Source organism: Dermochelys coriacea, chromosome 1, assembly GCF_009764565.3.
Source record: "Dermochelys coriacea isolate rDerCor1 chromosome 1, rDerCor1.pri.v4, whole genome shotgun sequence".
Classification (NCBI taxonomy): Eukaryota; Metazoa; Chordata; order Testudines; family Dermochelyidae; genus Dermochelys; species Dermochelys coriacea.
Genome location: NC_050068.2, coordinates 122,806,904 through 122,824,949, shown reverse-complemented (window position 1 = coordinate 122,824,949; position 18,046 = coordinate 122,806,904). Strand labels below are relative to the sequence as shown.

The 18,046-nt window shown below is 40.9% G+C and overlaps 1 protein-coding gene across 6 annotated transcripts in view; it reads left to right on the top strand.

Annotated features, from left to right (window-relative positions):
* HERC2 (HECT and RLD domain containing E3 ubiquitin protein ligase 2) overlaps window positions 1-18,046 on the top strand; it is a 216,607-nt gene that overhangs the window by 121,245 nt on the left and 77,316 nt on the right. For all 6 annotated transcript variants that reach the window (XR_006274540.1, XM_038384377.2, XM_038384283.2 and 3 more), the window contains exons 43-56: window positions 345-480; window positions 1,352-1,495; window positions 2,350-2,492; window positions 2,682-2,949; window positions 3,099-3,241; window positions 4,449-4,547; window positions 4,645-4,813; window positions 5,388-5,513; window positions 11,551-11,659; window positions 11,928-12,067; window positions 16,004-16,194; window positions 16,526-16,631; window positions 16,797-16,888; window positions 17,525-17,700. Coding sequence is in view for 5 of the 6 variants with exons in the window: in XM_038384377.2 (XP_038240305.1) it covers window positions 345-480; window positions 1,352-1,495; window positions 2,350-2,492; window positions 2,682-2,949; window positions 3,099-3,241; window positions 4,449-4,547; window positions 4,645-4,813; window positions 5,388-5,513; window positions 11,551-11,659; window positions 11,928-12,067; window positions 16,004-16,194; window positions 16,526-16,631; window positions 16,797-16,888; window positions 17,525-17,700 (2,042 nt within the window). In the remaining variant the exon portion in view is untranslated. The remainder of the gene's footprint in view (window positions 1-344; window positions 481-1,351; window positions 1,496-2,349; window positions 2,493-2,681; window positions 2,950-3,098; window positions 3,242-4,448; window positions 4,548-4,644; window positions 4,814-5,387; window positions 5,514-11,550; window positions 11,660-11,927; window positions 12,068-16,003; window positions 16,195-16,525; window positions 16,632-16,796; window positions 16,889-17,524; window positions 17,701-18,046) is intronic.

Sequence of the window (18,046 nt, the reverse complement as noted above, 5' to 3'; positions counted from 1 at the left end):
TTTTTTTTTTTTTTTTTTTTTTTTTTTTTTTTTTTTTTTTTGCCTTCTGAAGTCACAGCATAAGAGGCTCCTGTGCATTTAAAGTCCCAGTCTGTTGCAGGGGTTGCAGTTGACGCTCATGCTATCCTGCTTTTCCTTTCTGCCGGTGATGCTCAGATCCCTCTACTACAGTCCTAGCAGCTCCTTTATTTTCTTAGTGTTTTTAGAGACCGAAGTCCTCTTCAATTGTTCCAGTTCAAGAGCAATAAAATAAACACTAGTTATCCTCTTAAAATATAAACAATCAATATGTTTTTATGAATTTCTAAAGATTTGAAAAATGCTTAACCTTTTGGTTCTTTTAGCTTCCAGTGGTGGCTTTTAATGTGAACAACTTGCCATTCACTGAACCCATGTTGTCTGTCTGGGCTCAGCTGGTAAACTTGGCCGGAAGTAAAATAGAAAAACACAGAATGAAGTCTCCCAACCAGGGTCTTTCAGGTACAGTTTCCTGTTTATCATATGTTGGCCCTTCTCTGGAAAATACTGCTAACATTAAATAGATATTAGGAAGGTACAGAAGTTCTGTGGAAAGTTCTTTTCTACTTGGTCAGAATTGAGTAGGAAATAATATATGAAGGCACATGTTCCGCTTTGGGGTAAGTGGTGGTAAGAGTCGTAGGAGAAGCACATGCAAGTACGCAAGGAAGCGCATTGATGCACTGTACAGGGAATCCAGTTTGTATCTTGGCTTGAAGAATGGCTGCCATCTATGATGTAAATGTAGTTTGAGGCTGGAGTCTTTGTTGCATATTGAGTTGTCTGAAAATAGTTGATGTATCTGATATCTATCTAATTTGCTCTTACCTGTTGCATTTTAAGAGGTGTGCGTGACTTAGTGCATGTCAAGCTGTGGTGTAAATCTACATGATAGCATGCCATTCACCAGCTGTTTGTGTGTGTCCTGCTACTGTGCGCTAAAAGTTTCCTACAGCACATTAGCCATACATCAGTGCATGGTTGCGACATCTACACAAAGTGTTGGTGCCCAGTATGCTAGTGCACTGTAGAATAGCACCCCACATTGCCACCACTAACTGTTTGTGTAGACAAACCTTAAATCAACAAAGTGCATGACAGCTGAGAGGCACTATCTTAGTATTGACATCTGGAGTAGATCCAGTGTGGGTTTCTTATGATGATGCACTTTATATTTTAGTCCTTTCATCTTGTTTGAGCTTACCATTCATAACGGTTGGTACTAAAAATGTATTTTTGTGATGGGATCATCAGATTGTAAAAATAAATGTTTGCCTTTGTTACTTTGAGTGCTGTTGCTTTCTGGTTAATGGCCATTTAATGTTTTTGATAGGTCAAGTGGATTTGGATCTGCTGAGATGCCAACAGTTAAAACTGTACATACTGAAAGCAGGTCGAGCTCTGCTTTCTCACCAGGATAAATTAAGGCAGATCTTATCTCAACCAGCTGTACAAGAGGCTGGATCGATTCCCACAGGTACAGCTTTTTATTATAACAAGATGAATTAGTTGTCCTGTCAGCCACATGCTTTTCAGTATTTAACATTTTGTTGATTATTAGTCTTCAAAATAAAATGTCCTTCAAAAGTACAGAATCCAAACCTAGTCAGTCAAAATGAAGTGCACTCTTTTGGAGGAGTGGTGATCTCTGGGGTCATAGACTATTCTTTTAATGACTCCCTCTTGTTAGGCAGAGAGAGGGCTCCATCCAGAGCCTATCAAACATGCTGTCAGCATCAGTTAGAGGGGGAGAACTCAAGAACTGTACCAAGTGTTCCCCAAGAGCGTAGTATGCTTCCTTTTGTAATAATGTCAGGTCTGGTAAGATAAGAATTCAAGCTTAATAGTGTGTGCCCGCTATGCCAAGTGGCTTCTGCCAGACTAGCTCTAGATATGGTAGTAAAACTAGTTTGACTAGAAATTTAGCTCTTTTGAGGCTTGTGTTCCGAAAATGTGCTGTACTGCACATGCTCCCTTCTAAATTTGAGATGGAATGTGGTGGACATCATTCCTTTGTATGTTTGATCCACAAGACACTTTAACTCAGCATAATTTACCTTATATTAATTGGTTTCAGAGTAGCAGCCGTGTTAGTCTGTATTCGCAAAAAGAAAAGGAGTACTTGTGGCACCTTAGAGACTAACAAATTTATTAGAGCATAAGCTTTCGTGAGCTACAGCTCACTTCATCGGATGCATTCGATGAAGTGAGCTGTAGCTCACGAAAGCTTATGCTCTAATAAATTTGTTAGTCTCTAAGGTGCCACAAGTACTCTTTTTCTTTTTGCTTATATTAATTGTAATTTTATTGACTAAAATTCATTTATTTCAGAGGATGGAGCAGTTGCATCCCCTGACATAGGAGATATGTCTCCTGAAGGACCTCAACCTCCCATGATCCTCTTACAGCAGCTTCTGACAGCTGCTACCCAGCCATCACCTGTGAAAGCAATATTTGATAAACAAGAGCTTGAGGTACAGTCAGTGTTCTTTCATCATTTGACACTTTCTACTGAGCACTCAAATTCCCATTGATGACTATTACTTTATACTCTTCTCATTTTTCAAAGATTATGTAAATGAAGCTGAACATTTACTGATGTACAGTACATATAGATTGCTAGTTCTACCTAGACTTGTGTGTGTTTACTTGTCTTCATTTAGGCTGCTGCTTTGGCAGTGTGCCAATATCTAGCTGTGGAGTCCACACATCCTTCCACTCCACTGTTTGAAGACTGTAGCTCCAGTGAGGCCACAACACCTGTTACAGTGCAGCATATCCGACCCGCAAAAGTGAAGAAACGCAAGCAATCTCCCGTTCCACCCCTCCCTATTGTAGTTCAGCTTATGGAAATGGGATTTCCTAGGAAAAATATTGAATTTGCACTGAAGTCGCTTTCAGGAACCTCCGGAAGTGCTTCTGGATTACCAGGTATTTTACATAGTTACCATTAATAATGTTATGGGGAAGAAGGGAAAGTAACAGACTAAAATGCTACTAGTACAGAGAATTTAAACCTCTGTATGACATACCAAAGGAAGCCCATATTAATTTGGTTGGCTTATTATTTTCTCTGCTAGGAGTGGAAGCCTTGGTTGGTTGGCTCTTGGATCACCCTGATGTCCAGATTACTGATCTCTCAGATGCTGATACTGTATCTGATGAATATTCAGATGAGGAGATGGTAGAAGATGTGGAAGAAGCTGAGGCTGCTTGTCCTGTTGTAAGTATTTAGTCATTCCAAAATAGATTAAAAATAAAAAATTAATGGATTAAAAAAACATGATACATAGATTTCAAGATGTAATTATATCCTTCACCTACAAATTACAAAGGGTGTCATGCTACCCCCATCAAATCTGTTCATCAACAGTTTTAAGTTTTGAAAGACCTGCGTCTATAGCATTTCACTTGGCTTTTTTCTTCAATACTGAATTGGAGACCATAATTACTGGTTAGATGTTTCTCATAGGAGACTATACCTTTGAATTTTTACAATAGACAACACACTTTGCTAGTGTGTCGGATAGTTCAGGCTTCAGGAATGATTTCAAAAATTCTGTTTAGCCTTTTTTGGAAACTACATCAACCTTGACTGAGTTTGAAGTTTAGACATTTTTAAAGTGTCTCTCCTTCTCCTACCCCAGTGATTTGAAAAATAAAAGTATGATACTTTGGCTACTCAAAGCATGACTTGAATGACACTGAAAGCCACAAGTGAAATCGCTTAATTTTTTTGTTTATAAAAACTATGGCTTTCAAAGGCAAAGACAATAAAGCAGCCTATCAAACTAACAATGTCACCCGTAGCAGTTCTGAATATGAATTGCACTATTTTTCTACACGCTTTCAGGAAACCTAAATCTGTGTATCAGAGGTTATATCAGTAAATAGCAGTCAAGAGGAATATCTGCAGTATTCTTGGTGTCCTCAGATTCCTATGTCTAAGATGTACTGGCATGTGATTGATTTCATAATCACAATAGGAAAGGATGCATACTATTCGGGAAGAAGAAAAGCCCTGAATTTAGTGGTAAATTATCCAAATTGATAACCTGAGCAAGTTTATAGTTCTGTATCATCAAGATTTAGTAGGTGATTTAAATTTAAAAGCTTTGTTTGCTCCTCCTCCTCCTCCTCTTCCCCCCCCCCCCTTTTTTTTTCTTTTTGAGTAGTTTTTGTAATAGTAACTCTTTGGCTTGCTTCAGGAGTCCTGGAAACTTGCTATTACTCAGCTTGTCCAGTTATTCTGGGTACTAAGCCATAGTCTCAAGTGCAGCAGACTGTAAATGCTAGCCCTTTAGTGAGTTGATTCACAGAGTTCCTTGTTCTTTATCTTCACTGTCCCTGCTAATGTGCTTATTTCTCTCCACTGAAAGCAACTACGCACTTTTAAAATGTCCCTGTTTGTTGTGTGTGTTCTTTTACAGTCTAGTGGTGCTGTTGTTACAGAGAGCCAAACTTATAAGAAACGAGCTGATTTCTTAAGTAATGATGATTATGCTGTGTATGTGAGAGAGAACATTCAGGTAAGCATGGTGGTGAAAGCTGTGTGGAATGTAACTTTTCTCTAAGAGCTCCTTTAACTGCAAGCTTTATGGGATTTTATGATCCTGTTTTATCTAGGTGGGGATGATGGTTAGATGTTGCAGGACCTATGAGGAAGTTTGTGAAGGAGATGTAGGTAAAGTTATTAAATTGGATCGAGATGGACTACATGACCTTAATGTGCAATGTGATTGGCAACAAAAGGGTGGCACTTATTGGGTCAGATATATCCACGTTGAGCTTATAGGTGAGTTGAATATTCGTTAACTGCTGTTTAGTACAGCGGTGCCCAAACTTTCCCTCTTGGGCCTCCCCTTACCAGCAATGGAATCTGTCCGTGTCCTCACTCCATTACTTCACAGTTGGCTCAGCAAAGTAGCTTGGGCTGAGGGAGGAGCAGAACTGGATATGGGGAAGGACCTGGGGCTAGAGGTGGCGCTGGCCTGGGGGTGGAGAGGGAATGGAGGCAGAGCAGGGGGGGCATGGAGCTGGGCTGGGGCCGGAACTGGATAGGAGGCGGCGTGCAGCAGGGGCCGGAGCTGGGTTTTGGCTGGAGGTGGAGCTGTGGCTGGGAGTGGAGCTGGGCTGGGGGTGGAATGGAACTGCAGCTGGGGTCTGACTGGTCAGGCAGCAGAGCAGGACTGGGTGGCACTCCTTCCCCACCCCTGGTTGGGGCTGGCCCGGGCCCTGCAGTATGTCAACTCCTCCCTCCCCCCAACATTTGGAGGGTGCGTCCCACTGGTCTAGTAACTATCTGTACAGTATGCCAAAGGAGAATGCAAGCTTAAAAAATAACATGCTTATTTTTTAAACTTTTCTAGGATTCCCACCGCAGAGTTCTCCTTCTCACATTAAGATTGGTGACAAAGTGCATGTGAAAACCTCAGTTACTACACCCAAATACAAATGGGGATCTGTTACTCACAGGAGCGTGGGGGTTGTAAAAGGTAACGTAGACTTCCAAAAATGGAAAAAAAAAACAAAAAAAAAAACACCACACATTTTAAACTATATGGATATTATTCTTGCTTTATAAAGTGAAAGGAAGAGAAACTTTTGGCACAGCAGCAGCTGTGGAAGACTATAATGATTAAAGAGACTATAAAGACTTTTTGTTGTTGTTGCCCAGTGTGAGCTGGGAACACAAATGCTCTTCTGTCCCCTTTTTGTTAATACTTTGATCTGCATTCTCAAAGGTACTTTTACACATTAGAACTGGTGTGTGGGGGTGTATCACACTCAGTCGTAGTAGAGCTTCCCCTGCTGTGGACACTCACTAGGCTGTTGTGTTTGGAGCCCACTTGGGTAGGACCTGTGCAATTTTGAAACATGAACAGAGTCAAGGCACTGCCCTTGGTTGGGGTCTCAAAGCAGGCTCTCTCAGGGTGCAATCCTTCGTCTAGCACCTCTTCTGAGAAACGAGATCCTCTGGTCCAACTACCTAGCTCTTGGAACTCGTGCTGACTCCTCAGAGCTTTAGAACACACAGCCAGAACTCATGTCATGTGGGTGCTCAGTATTTAACTCTTCATGGGCATGTGACAGTGAAAGCGAATAGACACACATACAGGTAGGATTTTGCACAGGATTCTAAACACCATTACTCTTAACTTGGCCTCATGAGCGATACCCAGATCTAGACGAAATAATAAACACAATTATACACATTTTCCTATCTGTTTCTTCATCTACGTCAGAGTTCTTTGAGTGATGGTCCCTGTGGGTATTCCACGCTTGGGATACCCGTGTGCCTGAGTCCAGAATTTTTTTGCAACCAGTGTCTGTTGGCTCACGCATGCAGCATAGCTCTCCTTGTGCTCTAAACTGAGGACATAAAAGGTGGTGCAGGCCAATACATCTCCAGTTCCTTCTTACTGCTTTATGGTTTGAGTCAGAATCTTGGGTGTCTTTGGCTCCCTTTTTTTATACTGCATCATTGCTGTAAGCTATCGTATATAGTTAGTTTTTTTTGTAGTATAGTCTAGCACAGTATAGTTAGCTGGTGCTTCCTCCATTTTCTTCCCCACCTGGGGACTTTTTCCCCTGAGCAGTCTTGAATTATATCCAGAGTCTTGGGATTCAAAAACTCTTATTTCCTGCCCTCCTCCTTTTGGGTGAGTGATGAATATCAATGTTGCCTCTATTGCCTGGGTGAGATTCATATTTCTGCCAGTTGCATCATCTGCTACTTTTTTCCCCGCCAGAATTCATGAGGGTGGGGAATGACTGGCATCTGATGGGCAATTCCTATGAGAAAGTCCAGTGGGCAACCAGTGTTCTGCTCAGCCTTCTGCAGGTGTCTGGATCAATCATGAAAAATTCACATTGACAACCACGAGACATTGGACTCGAGCACAGCAAGAGGTTTCAGGCCCTGAGTGCTCTCATACATCAGGTCACTTTCAGACCCAGAACATCAATCAGAATTTACCTTTCCCTCCTCGACCACTTGGCCTCATGCACACACGACACCTTTTGCCAGGCTTAATCTTTGTTGCCTACCAGACCGGTTTCTCTCCATGTATTCCACCAAAGAAGGACAACATAAATGGCAAAGTTGCAGTTCCGCAACTCAGAGTATTAGACTCTCGTCTGGTGCAAAAAGGGTTCGGTGGAAGAAGAAGAAGAAAGGGTAGGGATCCATTTCTTCACACAGACTCCTGAGGCGAACATCATTCGCTACACCTCCCTCTTGGGTTGGCTCACATGAGTGATCATATGGCACAAGGTGTTTGGACCCTGTGGGATTCCATAATGCACATCAATTTACTAGAACTCTGGGTGGTCCATCTAACCTCCAACACCTCCCTCCCACTCATCTGATCCAGACATGTCCAAATAATGTCAGACAACATAAAAATGGTATTTTATATAAACAAGCTGGGAGGAGCAAGATATTTCCGTCCGTGTACAGAGACGGTCACCTTGTGAAATTCATGCATCTACCATCATAACCTTAGCAGCAGCATATTTATCAGAGGCGCAAAACTCCTTAGCAGACATTCTTCTGCAAATCATGAATGGGAGTCATAATTTGATGCTCATGTCATGGAAGGGTCTCCGGGGTATATATTCCCCCTCATTCCATTGATGCCACAAGTTCTATTGAAGATCTGCCAGGACAGAGCTTCAGTCATCATGATTGCATCCAACTGGTCAAGATCTTTCTGGTTTACAGTTCTGCTGAAAGTTTCAGTTCAACCACCCATGAACACCCTGTATTGCCAGACCATCTAACACAGCATAGGGGCAGTTTCAGGCATCCCAACTGAGGCCACTGCAACTCATAGCCTGGTATTTGGATGGGCTTCGGAAATAGTTCTCATGTTTCAAAACAGTGCAGTCCATTATTAACCAAAGCAGAAAAGACTCTACGAGAAGCTGTTACTCAGCAAAATGAAAGTGTTTCTTCTCTTGGGCTCAGCAATGCAACTTGTTGCTCTGCTAACTTAGAGTACGTACTTGCCTCTTAAGTCTTAAGATTTCATGATCAGTTCTCTGTATGTGCATTTAGCAGCTATCTGCACTTTCCATTCTCCAGTGGATACAATGTTTACTCATCCTGACACAACTAGGTTTCTGAGGGGCATTCTCAGATGCTTTCCACCTTTTGAAGTTCACATCTGACTGGGACCTCAGTTTTGGTCTGTCGTTTCTCACTAAACTTCCCTCTAATCACATGCTCTGACGTATCTGTTTGTGAAGGTGGCCTTTCTAATAGCTCTAATGTCAGCCAGTAGAGTCAGCTAGCTGGAAGCACTCATGGCTGACTCACCATATACTACCTTCTATGAAGAAAAGTTCTCATTATGACTCCACTCTAAATTGATTCCTAAAATAGTTTTTCATATCAGTCAGGTAATCCACTTACCCGTATTTTTTCCAAACTCACATGCCTCAGCTGAAGAGAGAGAGCTGCATTCTCTGGACGTCCGGAGGATTTTGCCTTTTATCTACAAAGAATGCTAGGAAAACACCTAAACTATTTGTGTCCATAGTAGAGCGATCAAGGGGTTAAGCTGTACTGATGCAGAGACTTCAGAATGGGTCTCGGGTTGTATTACTCTATTACCAACTAGCTTGTATTCTCGCTCCGGAGGGGTTGAGGTACTCCTGGGGGAATTCCGCACCAAAAAATTAAAAATTTTGCACATTTTATTTGTCAAAATAACACTATAATCACGCCAGTTTCAATTATTTTGGTAACTTGTTTCAAAATATCTGTCAGCAACGATGTCTGTAAACATACAGAGACAAAAAAATTCTTCCATGAATAGAGAGTTAAGGAAACCCTTATGACAACCCATTTCCGTACCCCCTCCCCCCCAGAGCCCAGCAGGGGGGCCAGACATCTAAACCCTCTGCCCCCAGAGCCCAGCTGCAGGGCACCCTCTAGGCCAGACAATTGCACCCGTTCTCTACCCCCTAACCCTCAGAGCCCAGCTGCGGGATGCCCCCTAGCCCAGATGCCCACTGCGGCCCTCCCCAGCCCAGATGCTCACACTCCTTCCCCCCGAGACCCTCGCTGCGTTCCCCCACCCCCCTCAGAGCCCAGGGATCCAGAGGGAGAGAGTGCCTGATACTAGGTCCCAGGCTAGTACGGAGATTTCTGCATGCCAGGGTGTGCTGAGAACTGCACCTGCTGGGAACTCTCCAGCTCCTCCCAGCAGTGTCTTCTACTTGTGAGCTGGGTTCTGCTGGGTACAGCAGCCCCTAGTGGCAGCCAGCAACTCTTCAGTCCATTTCTGTGGGGGGAAAAGGAAATTCTGTGCAAAAAATCATTAATTTCTTTGCAAATTCTGCATGCGCAATGGCACAGAATTCCCCCAGGAGTAGATTGAGGGCTCGTTCCACTAGAGGGCAAGTTACTCACCTGTAACTAGAGTTTCTTCAAGACGTGTGGTCCCGATCTGTATTCCACTACTGACCCTCTGCTGCAGATTGTTTGAACTGTGGTAAATACGCAAAACTGGAGAGGCATTGGCACACACTGCCCTTTATGCCTTTGGTTGGGAGCATGAGGAGAACTATGACGCGCATGCAGGACAACGGATGCTAATTGCAGAAAATTCTAGACACAGGCATATGGTACGCATGTGTACCCACAAATGGAATACAAATAGGGGCCACGCATCTCAAAGAACCTCCAGTTTCAGGTAAAGTAACTTCCATTTCTTTGGGCTTGGGCAGAGCCCTCTGGGGTGTGCGGGGTCCTTCTCCTGCAGCTCATCGCTTTTCTTCAGAATCCATGGAGTCTCTCTTCCTCCACGCATCAACTAGCTTTCTCTGACCTTGGCTGGTCCTCACAGGTAAACAGGATATCACTGTTATAGAAGCATGCCCCTGTCTCATTCCCAAAGTTTCCTTTGTCTGAGTCCTTTTGAGTTTGTCCCCCTATCAACGACTTTTTTTTTCTGCTGCTTGTGATTTTCCACTCTCCTCCCTGCATCTGGAGTTGGAGGAACTACCTTCTCCCAACTTCAGCCAACCCATTGTTCCTAAGATGTTTTCACCTGAATAGGCAACCATTTAAAGTTTAATGACCAACTACTGTCCCTGGTCTAGCAGAGGTGTCCTTCAGCCCCCGTCAGCAATTGGCAGGTTCCATATCCACGTAGACATATTCCATGATGCAACAACTTCATAACTAACATCAGCCAGAATTTATAAGTTGTATATAGATAGATTCCTCATATTGTCACAGCTGATTCTTGAGTTATTTAGAAACCTCTGTACAGCTTCCTTCATATTGAACCAGAAATATTTTTTCTCTTTAAGCAGGACTTCTCATTATGGGAAAAGTTGAAAATAGGAGCTAGATCTTCTCTAACTTCTGCCTATAGAAGTGGATGACAACATGATAGAGAGTCAACAGATAGGAGGGTTGGATTATATGAAGGGATAAGATATAACTAATATCATAATAGTGGCTAGACAGAATTTGTTGGTGTTCTTTAATATAATTTCAATGGATATCACTGTGTTAAAGAAATTTTTTGATTTTATCTATTTAAATTTTTCACAGTTGTGGCAAAGTTTTTTATAAATTTAAGCATCTTTATCAAGTTTTCAGATGCGGGAAATTTTGAGGTCAGACAAATATTTAATGAGAATAGATTTTTGAGATTCAAAATGTTAGTTTTATAACCATTAAAACACAAATTGTCAACATCACGTCAAAATAGACAAAGTAAATATCCTTAAATCAAACTCTTAAGTTCTCAAGCATTTTTCTTTCTTTGCCTATCAGTATATTTTGCAAAAAGAAAAGGAGTACTTGTGGCACCTTGGAGACTAACAAATTTATTAGAGCATAAGCTTTCGTGAGCTACAGCTCACTTCATCGGATGCATGAAGCTGTAGCTCACAAAAGCTTATGCTCTAATAAATTTTAGTCTCTAAGGTGCCACAAGTACTCCTTTTCTTTTTGCGAATACAGACTAATACGGCTGCTACTCTGAAACCTGTCATTATGCAGTATATTTTGATTATTGATGGAAATAATTTTTTTTGCTGGTTTGTATGTGTACAGTGAAATTGATGTTTACTGATATAAATTTAATCCTTCCAAGCATAGTCGTGTTTTGTCTTTCCTGATATTCTTTGATAGGCTCATAAAATTTCTAAACTGTTCAAGTTAAAGTGTGCATTAGGAAAAATAGATAACACAAATATTGTTTAAAATAATGTCGTGAAGGAACAAAGCTAGACCACAGTGCAAATGTTAAATAAGTAAAAGCTGGCAAAACATTTAAATGATTTTTATTTTTTGATTGCTGTGACTAGACAGATGATTCCATTGGAATAAAGATGCATTAATAAATCCTATTAATTAATAATTAATTAATAAATGCAGAAATAAATCCTAACCTCCTAGAAGGAATCGCTTATAAAAAGCTATTTTGGCAAGTAGATTGTAGCCATTTCTAATTAATTTTTTAGCTATTTTCACAAAATTATCTGTCTCTGCATGTTTTGTCACAGCTTTTAGTGCCAATGGAAAAGATGTCATCGTAGACTTCCCTCAGCAATCTCACTGGACTGGTTTATTGTCAGAAATGGAATTGGTCCCCAGCATTCATCCAGGGGTCACGTAAGTTAGTTTTCATTTCTATCATTTCTTGAAGCACTTGGCATATAACTTTACTATCATAACTGAAATTTCTTAGGTAAGTATAATAGAAAACTGTGTTCAGTTTTTCCACCAGCTAAAGGGACAGTGGAGGGAAGGAAAAAAGAAACTTCTTCATTCATGAATGCTGTTACAATAAATTCTGTGCCATGAGAATCTATGTAACAATATATTGTATTTTATAATTTTTTCAGATTGACCATATTAATTGTCTCTTTGTTAAAATCAGGTGTGATGGCTGTCAGATGTTTCCTATCAATGGGCCTAGGTTCAAATGTAGAAACTGTGATGACTTTGACTTTTGTGAAACCTGTTTCAAAACCAGAAAGCATAACACTCGGCATACTTTTGGCAGAATAAATGAACCAGGTATATTTCAAAATTAGAAATTGTTAACATTAATTTAAAATGCATTAAATACCTCTTGAAATCATGTTTTTAGGCTTAATTTAATTACATTAAGAAGTTTAACATTGTAACTAGCTTACTAGGAAATGAGTTGTTTGATACAAATTAGGACCATATGTTGCAGTTTTATATTGAATGAATCAGAATGCCCCTTTAAGCTTTTCTGTGGGTAATTCTGGATGATTAATTTTAATAGGATCTTGAGTAAAAACATTTTAAATGGCTCATATTTGTGTGTTAAATGATATTTAAAGTAGTGTCAAGTGACAGTTAGTTACTCCCTGTTATGTCAGAATTGGGTTTGCAACTAGTGGGAATAAAATGAAATAATGACTTTATTTTACTGCCCTTCACTGCCAATCCAAACACATCTATAGCTCCTTCATGCCATCATATGAAGATAGTGCGCCTAGGTTTTTTGCAGTTCCTCTTCAAAAGGAGCATGCCAGCTCAGCCCTTAATTGCTCTAGAACAAGATTTTGACCTTGAAAATGGGTGGAGGTTATTCCTCTGCATGGTCTGGAGACTATTCAGTGGTCTGAGAAGCAAGAACACCCCTTCCAGTGACCAGTCTGCTGGTAATCCACTAAAATATTTTGCTTCTGAAGTAGGAATAGGCACACAGAGCACTTCTGAGCTCCTCTGTTCCTGATTAATATTACTACTGGGATCTACAATGAGTTCTTTCTTTTTAGATTTTTCTTCTCTCCCCTTCCCCCAGATTCAGTCTGATCTCATATCATTTGACTTTGCCTTTCTCCTTCCTCCCACCCGTTTCTGAAGTGTTGCAGATTCTCAGGTCAGCCAGACCTTAATGTTTAATGACATGATTTTTTCGTCCTTCACATTTCCAGGCCTAGTGTCGATGTGGAGGTAGCTAAAGCAGATTCTCTGTTGATAATCACTAATGTCCAATGGACATGAAAGGACGGGTAGCTCATTAAAAGACAAGGCCCCCAGAGGGATCTGACTTCCCTGAACTAGTTCCCTTATGGGGAACCAGTTGAGAGAAGGTGACCTCAGTTCTTCAAAGTACCTCTTCGAAGAAGCAATTGGTTACTATGGTGATGGGAGCTAGTACAGAACCATAATATAGAGGGAATCAGCATCTATGTATCCTTTGTGTGGATGGAGAAGGTACACTATATTTTTCAGAAGTAGTAAGTGGAAGCTGCCCCAAAACCACTACCATCTCAGAGGCTTGAGTGCAGTCTTTAGGTGCTACCTCAGTGCCTATATCATCAATGTCCTCAGGAGCCACCATGCAAAAGACAGAGGATATATAGACCCAGGAACCCAGCCTCTGCAACATCCACCGCCGCTTCGTACTTTAACCTTGGAGGTGAAGAGTTTTTTTTGATGGGATTGTCAAGACCCATGTCCCTTTATTGTTGCCTTTTAATTTCTTTATTCAGATGTTTGGCGGAAGTCTTACCCAATTTTCCAAAAACTGGAAGGCCCTAACCACAGACTAATAAACTAATTAGAGTTTATCCAGGGTTGTAACTCCGGCCAACAAACCCCCTTTTTGGTTCCTCTTCAGAGATCACTGTCAGAAGGAGATTTTACAACAGGAGGTGAACTTCCTGCTCCTCACGGGAGACATAGGAAAGGTTTCAATTCAACACCATGGGATTCTGTTCTCCTTCTTAATCCCCAAGAGGAATGGAGGATGGAAATCAATTCTCCATCTACTTCACTTAAACAAGTTTATCCAATAAGTAAAATTCTGCATATCATCTGTGGTTTCAGTAATTCCCTTGTTAGAGGAGGGCACATGGCTTTTGTCTCATCATGAAAGAGACACTTTTTCCTATAGATGTCCATCCCAGCCCACTGAACGTTCCTCAGTTTCCTCTTTGACCATGACCAATTCAGAGTTCTCCCCTCTAGTCTGGCCACAGCACCAAGGGCGTTTACAAAAGTTTTTTCAGTGGTGGCTGCTTGAATGAGAAGAGAAGGATTTAGTCTTTCCATGCCTTGGCAACTGTCTTCGCACAGGCGACTCCTACTCAGAGTCCACAGAGCAACCCATGTTTTGCTCAGTCTTTTACCTACCCTAAGTGTCTGCCTCAGTTACGAAAAATCCACATTGTCCTTCACAAGGTGCATGAACTTCATAGGGGTGACGTTAGACTTGACTACAGCAAGAGCACATCTGCCTCTTGATAGATTTCAGGTCATGAGCACTCTTGTACATCAGCTCACTATTAGACACAGGACTGAATTAGAAATTCTTTCCCTCCTGGGCCACATGGCTTCATGCACACATGTGACACAGACTTCATCTACAATGCCTACAAGTCTGGCTTCCCACTGTGTACCCACAAGAGAAGAGCACCATAAAGGACAAGGTAATAATTATGCCTTGAACTGGAGAAGGTTCGGTAGGGATTCCTTTCCTCACACCAACAACTGAGGCAACCATCGTTACTGGTGCCTACCACTGGGTTGTGGTGTGCACATGGGCAATCATATGGCACAAGGCATCTGGATTCTGGGAGTCCAGAATGTACATCAGCCTACTAGAACTCAGGGCAGTATGTGGGGCCTGCAGTGCCTTCCTCCCACTCATCCAATCCAAACACGTTCAGATAATGTTGAACAATATGGCAATAGTGATTAATATAAACAAGCAAGGGAGAACAAGATCTCTCTCTGTGTGCATAGAGGCAGTCATCCTCTGGAATTGGTGGATCAAACATCGCATAATCATATCAGCTGCATACTTACCAGGGATGCAAAATCTACCTAAGCAGACATATTTTTACCCAAGTCATGAATGGGTAATTCACTGTTTGGTTGTCAACGATGTCTTCGCTCAATGGGGAATGCCAGCCTGGGATCTTCTTGCCTCACAGGTGAACAGAAAACTTCCTCAGTACTGATCCTCAGCAGTCCTGGGCAAAGACTCTTTGGGAGATACCCTCCTGATGTTATGAAAGGGGCGCTTGGGGCGTGCCTCCCTCCAATTCCTTTGGTTGTATGGAAGATCCTCAGAGACAGAGCTAAAGTCATTGTGAGTGCGCCCAACTGTCCAAGACAGTTCTGATTTATGGATCTATTGAAGCTCAGTGTGACCATCCAAGAACATCCCCATGTTGCCAGACCTTCTAACGGTCACACACACACCAATTCAGGGCAGCTGCAACTGAGAGCCTGGTATTTGGATGGGCATCGGAGATAGAAGGCTTGTGTTCTAGGAGGGTGCAATTCATTCTTAACCAAAGTAGAAGTCTACAAGAATCTGTTACTCATCTAAATGGAAGCATTTCTCTGCTTGGGCTCATCAAAGCAATTGTCTCTGGACTCCGCCGGAATCAGTGCCATCTTAAAGTATCTACTTACCCATAAGTCTTTGGGTTGTGTGTTCAGTTCCCTGAGAGTTCATTTAGCAGCAGACAGTGCTTTTGATACTCCAGTGGATAACTCTACAATCTTCATGCACTGTACAACAACCAGAATTTTGAAGGGGATTCTCAGATCCTTTCTCCCATTGGTGAAGTTCGCACCTCAGTGGACTATAGTAGGGTTCGCTTTGTGAAAGTCGAAAATACAAAATACATACAACATATATACAACATCAGAGAAGATCGAAAAAAAGTGATTACCACAAAAATGGGCATGAAGACTCATGGATATGTGTAGTGCTTGAAACTATTTTAAATTCATTTTTAAAAGAACTACACTTCAGGTTGTGTCCTGTTAATGGGAGTAACATGACCAAACCCTCATGCTTCACTTCCAAATATGTTTTGGGCTAAATAGTCTATCTGATAACTATGCATTTATTTTGAAGTCTGATTTGAATGTTTGCTCTTGTCATAGTATTTTTTTATTACATGTAATTTTCTTTAACAATACATGGTTTATAGTATAACTTTTTGAACTAAATAGGTCAGTCTCCAGTATTTTGTGGGCGTTCTGGAAAACAGCTGAAGAAACATCATAGCAGTCAGCGAGGAATGCTACTGGATGACTGGTCACGAATTGTTAAGAATTTGAATGTGTCGTCATCTGTGAATCAGGCTTCACATTTGATTGATGGCAGTGAACAATGTTGGCAGTCTTCTGGCTCACAAGGAAAGGCAAGCTTAAGCCATACTTCTGAATGCTATGCCAACTCTGGCACACAGTTTAAAAAAAAAAAGGTTGTAGTTCATCTTGTAATGTTTTTTATGCACCACCTGTCATCTCAATGCTACAAATACAGTTCATTTAAAGTTTATATTTAATGTGTGTTCCACTCTAAATATACTGATGTTTGTTTGCTAAGATTTATTCTTCTCAATTGTTTGTAATTCTTGGGAATTATAGAAAAAGAAATGTCAATATAGTGGATAAATAACAGTAAGTTAGCTATTTTTTATTTTGTGGTCAAGGGGATTTTCATTGAATGTGTGACCACTTATTTTCTAGCACTGGATTCGTTTAGAGATTTTCCCTGATGTACTTGTCCACAGACTGAAGATGATAGTTGATCCTGCAGACAGCAGCTACATGCCCTCTCTTGTTGTGGTTTCAGGTACATGAATTTTAACTGTATTCAGAAGTAGGGGGTTTTTTAAACACACTTTTTTTTAAATGATCAAATATTGATTATTTAATTTGGTAAAGTGTTCAGATAGGAGTGGTATTTCAGTATGTTGGTACATAGCCTTTAAAATCAGTTTATTTCAATGTTCTACAGGTGGGAATTCTTTAAATAACCTTATAGAGCTAAAGACAATCAACATTAACCCTGCAGACACCACAGTGCCTCTTCTTAGTGATTGTATAGAGGTAAGTGAATTAGGAGAAGCTCTCAGATGGTCAAACTGGAAATGTATCTTGCTATAAGAAGTGCCCATGTGTACCTTTGGTTATTGCATTATTATATTTGATTTTTTTCCCCAATATGTTGGTGCTTACAATTAACCACATAGTTGACTTTTGCATAATCATTGTCCATGTGTACAATTACTAGTCTTACGAGTAAACACCAGTGAAATTATAGGTTTTCAGTTTAAAAGCAAATGTCTCAAAACCAAGCAGACAATACCAGGTTTTTTTTCAAAGGTGTGGTTGGAAGTACTCATCTGCTGGGTGGCAGAAGCGGAGTGGCTATTCCTGAGCCTAGGGAGACAAATCTGGATTGTGGCCAGGTACTGCAAGAAGAAGAGCAGAAACTTAGTGGTAGATTGGAGGTGAGATCATTCCCAGAAATGAAATAATCTAGTAGCAAACTTCCAGCATGCTGAGAACATCCATATCAATTCAATTATAACCTAAATAGGGCAGAAAACTAGGACCTTTTGATTTATCTTACAGAATCAACTTCTAAAACGGATGGAACTAAGCAATGCAAAAATCTTAAAATCCTCCATGTTCCATGAACTTATAGACCCAAAAGATTGCAATTACGTCTTTCTTCTTTAGTATCACAGGTATATTGAAATTGCTATAAAGCAGTGCAGAAGCTCTGGAATAGATTGCAAAATACATGGTCTCAGCATACTGGGGCGTATCCGGGCAGAGGATGAAGATTTGGCTGCAGTCCCTTTCCTTGCTTCCGATAATGAGGAAGAGGATGATGATAAAGCCAACACTGGGAGGTAAGGAACTGGAGGAAAAATAAACTTCTTATCTTAACCTTAAACTAGAAGAATGAGTTGCACAGCCAGTGCTGACAAACGACTGAATTATTTTATTGTGTACTAGAGAAAGGAAAACACCCAGGCTTTAGTTTCAACAAGTTTTATAATGAAGACATTAGTTTATGTATGCTTTTTGTCTTTCCTGTGTGTATACAGTGAGAACAATTTTTTCATAGTTTTTTATTTTGCCGCCTCATGCTGAAAAATGCTTTGATTTGTTAAAACCAGCTAAAATTCCTACTGATGAGTAGTGGCTTTAACTGTATAATATGTCCAATATATAATGTAGAATCCTGAAGTTCTG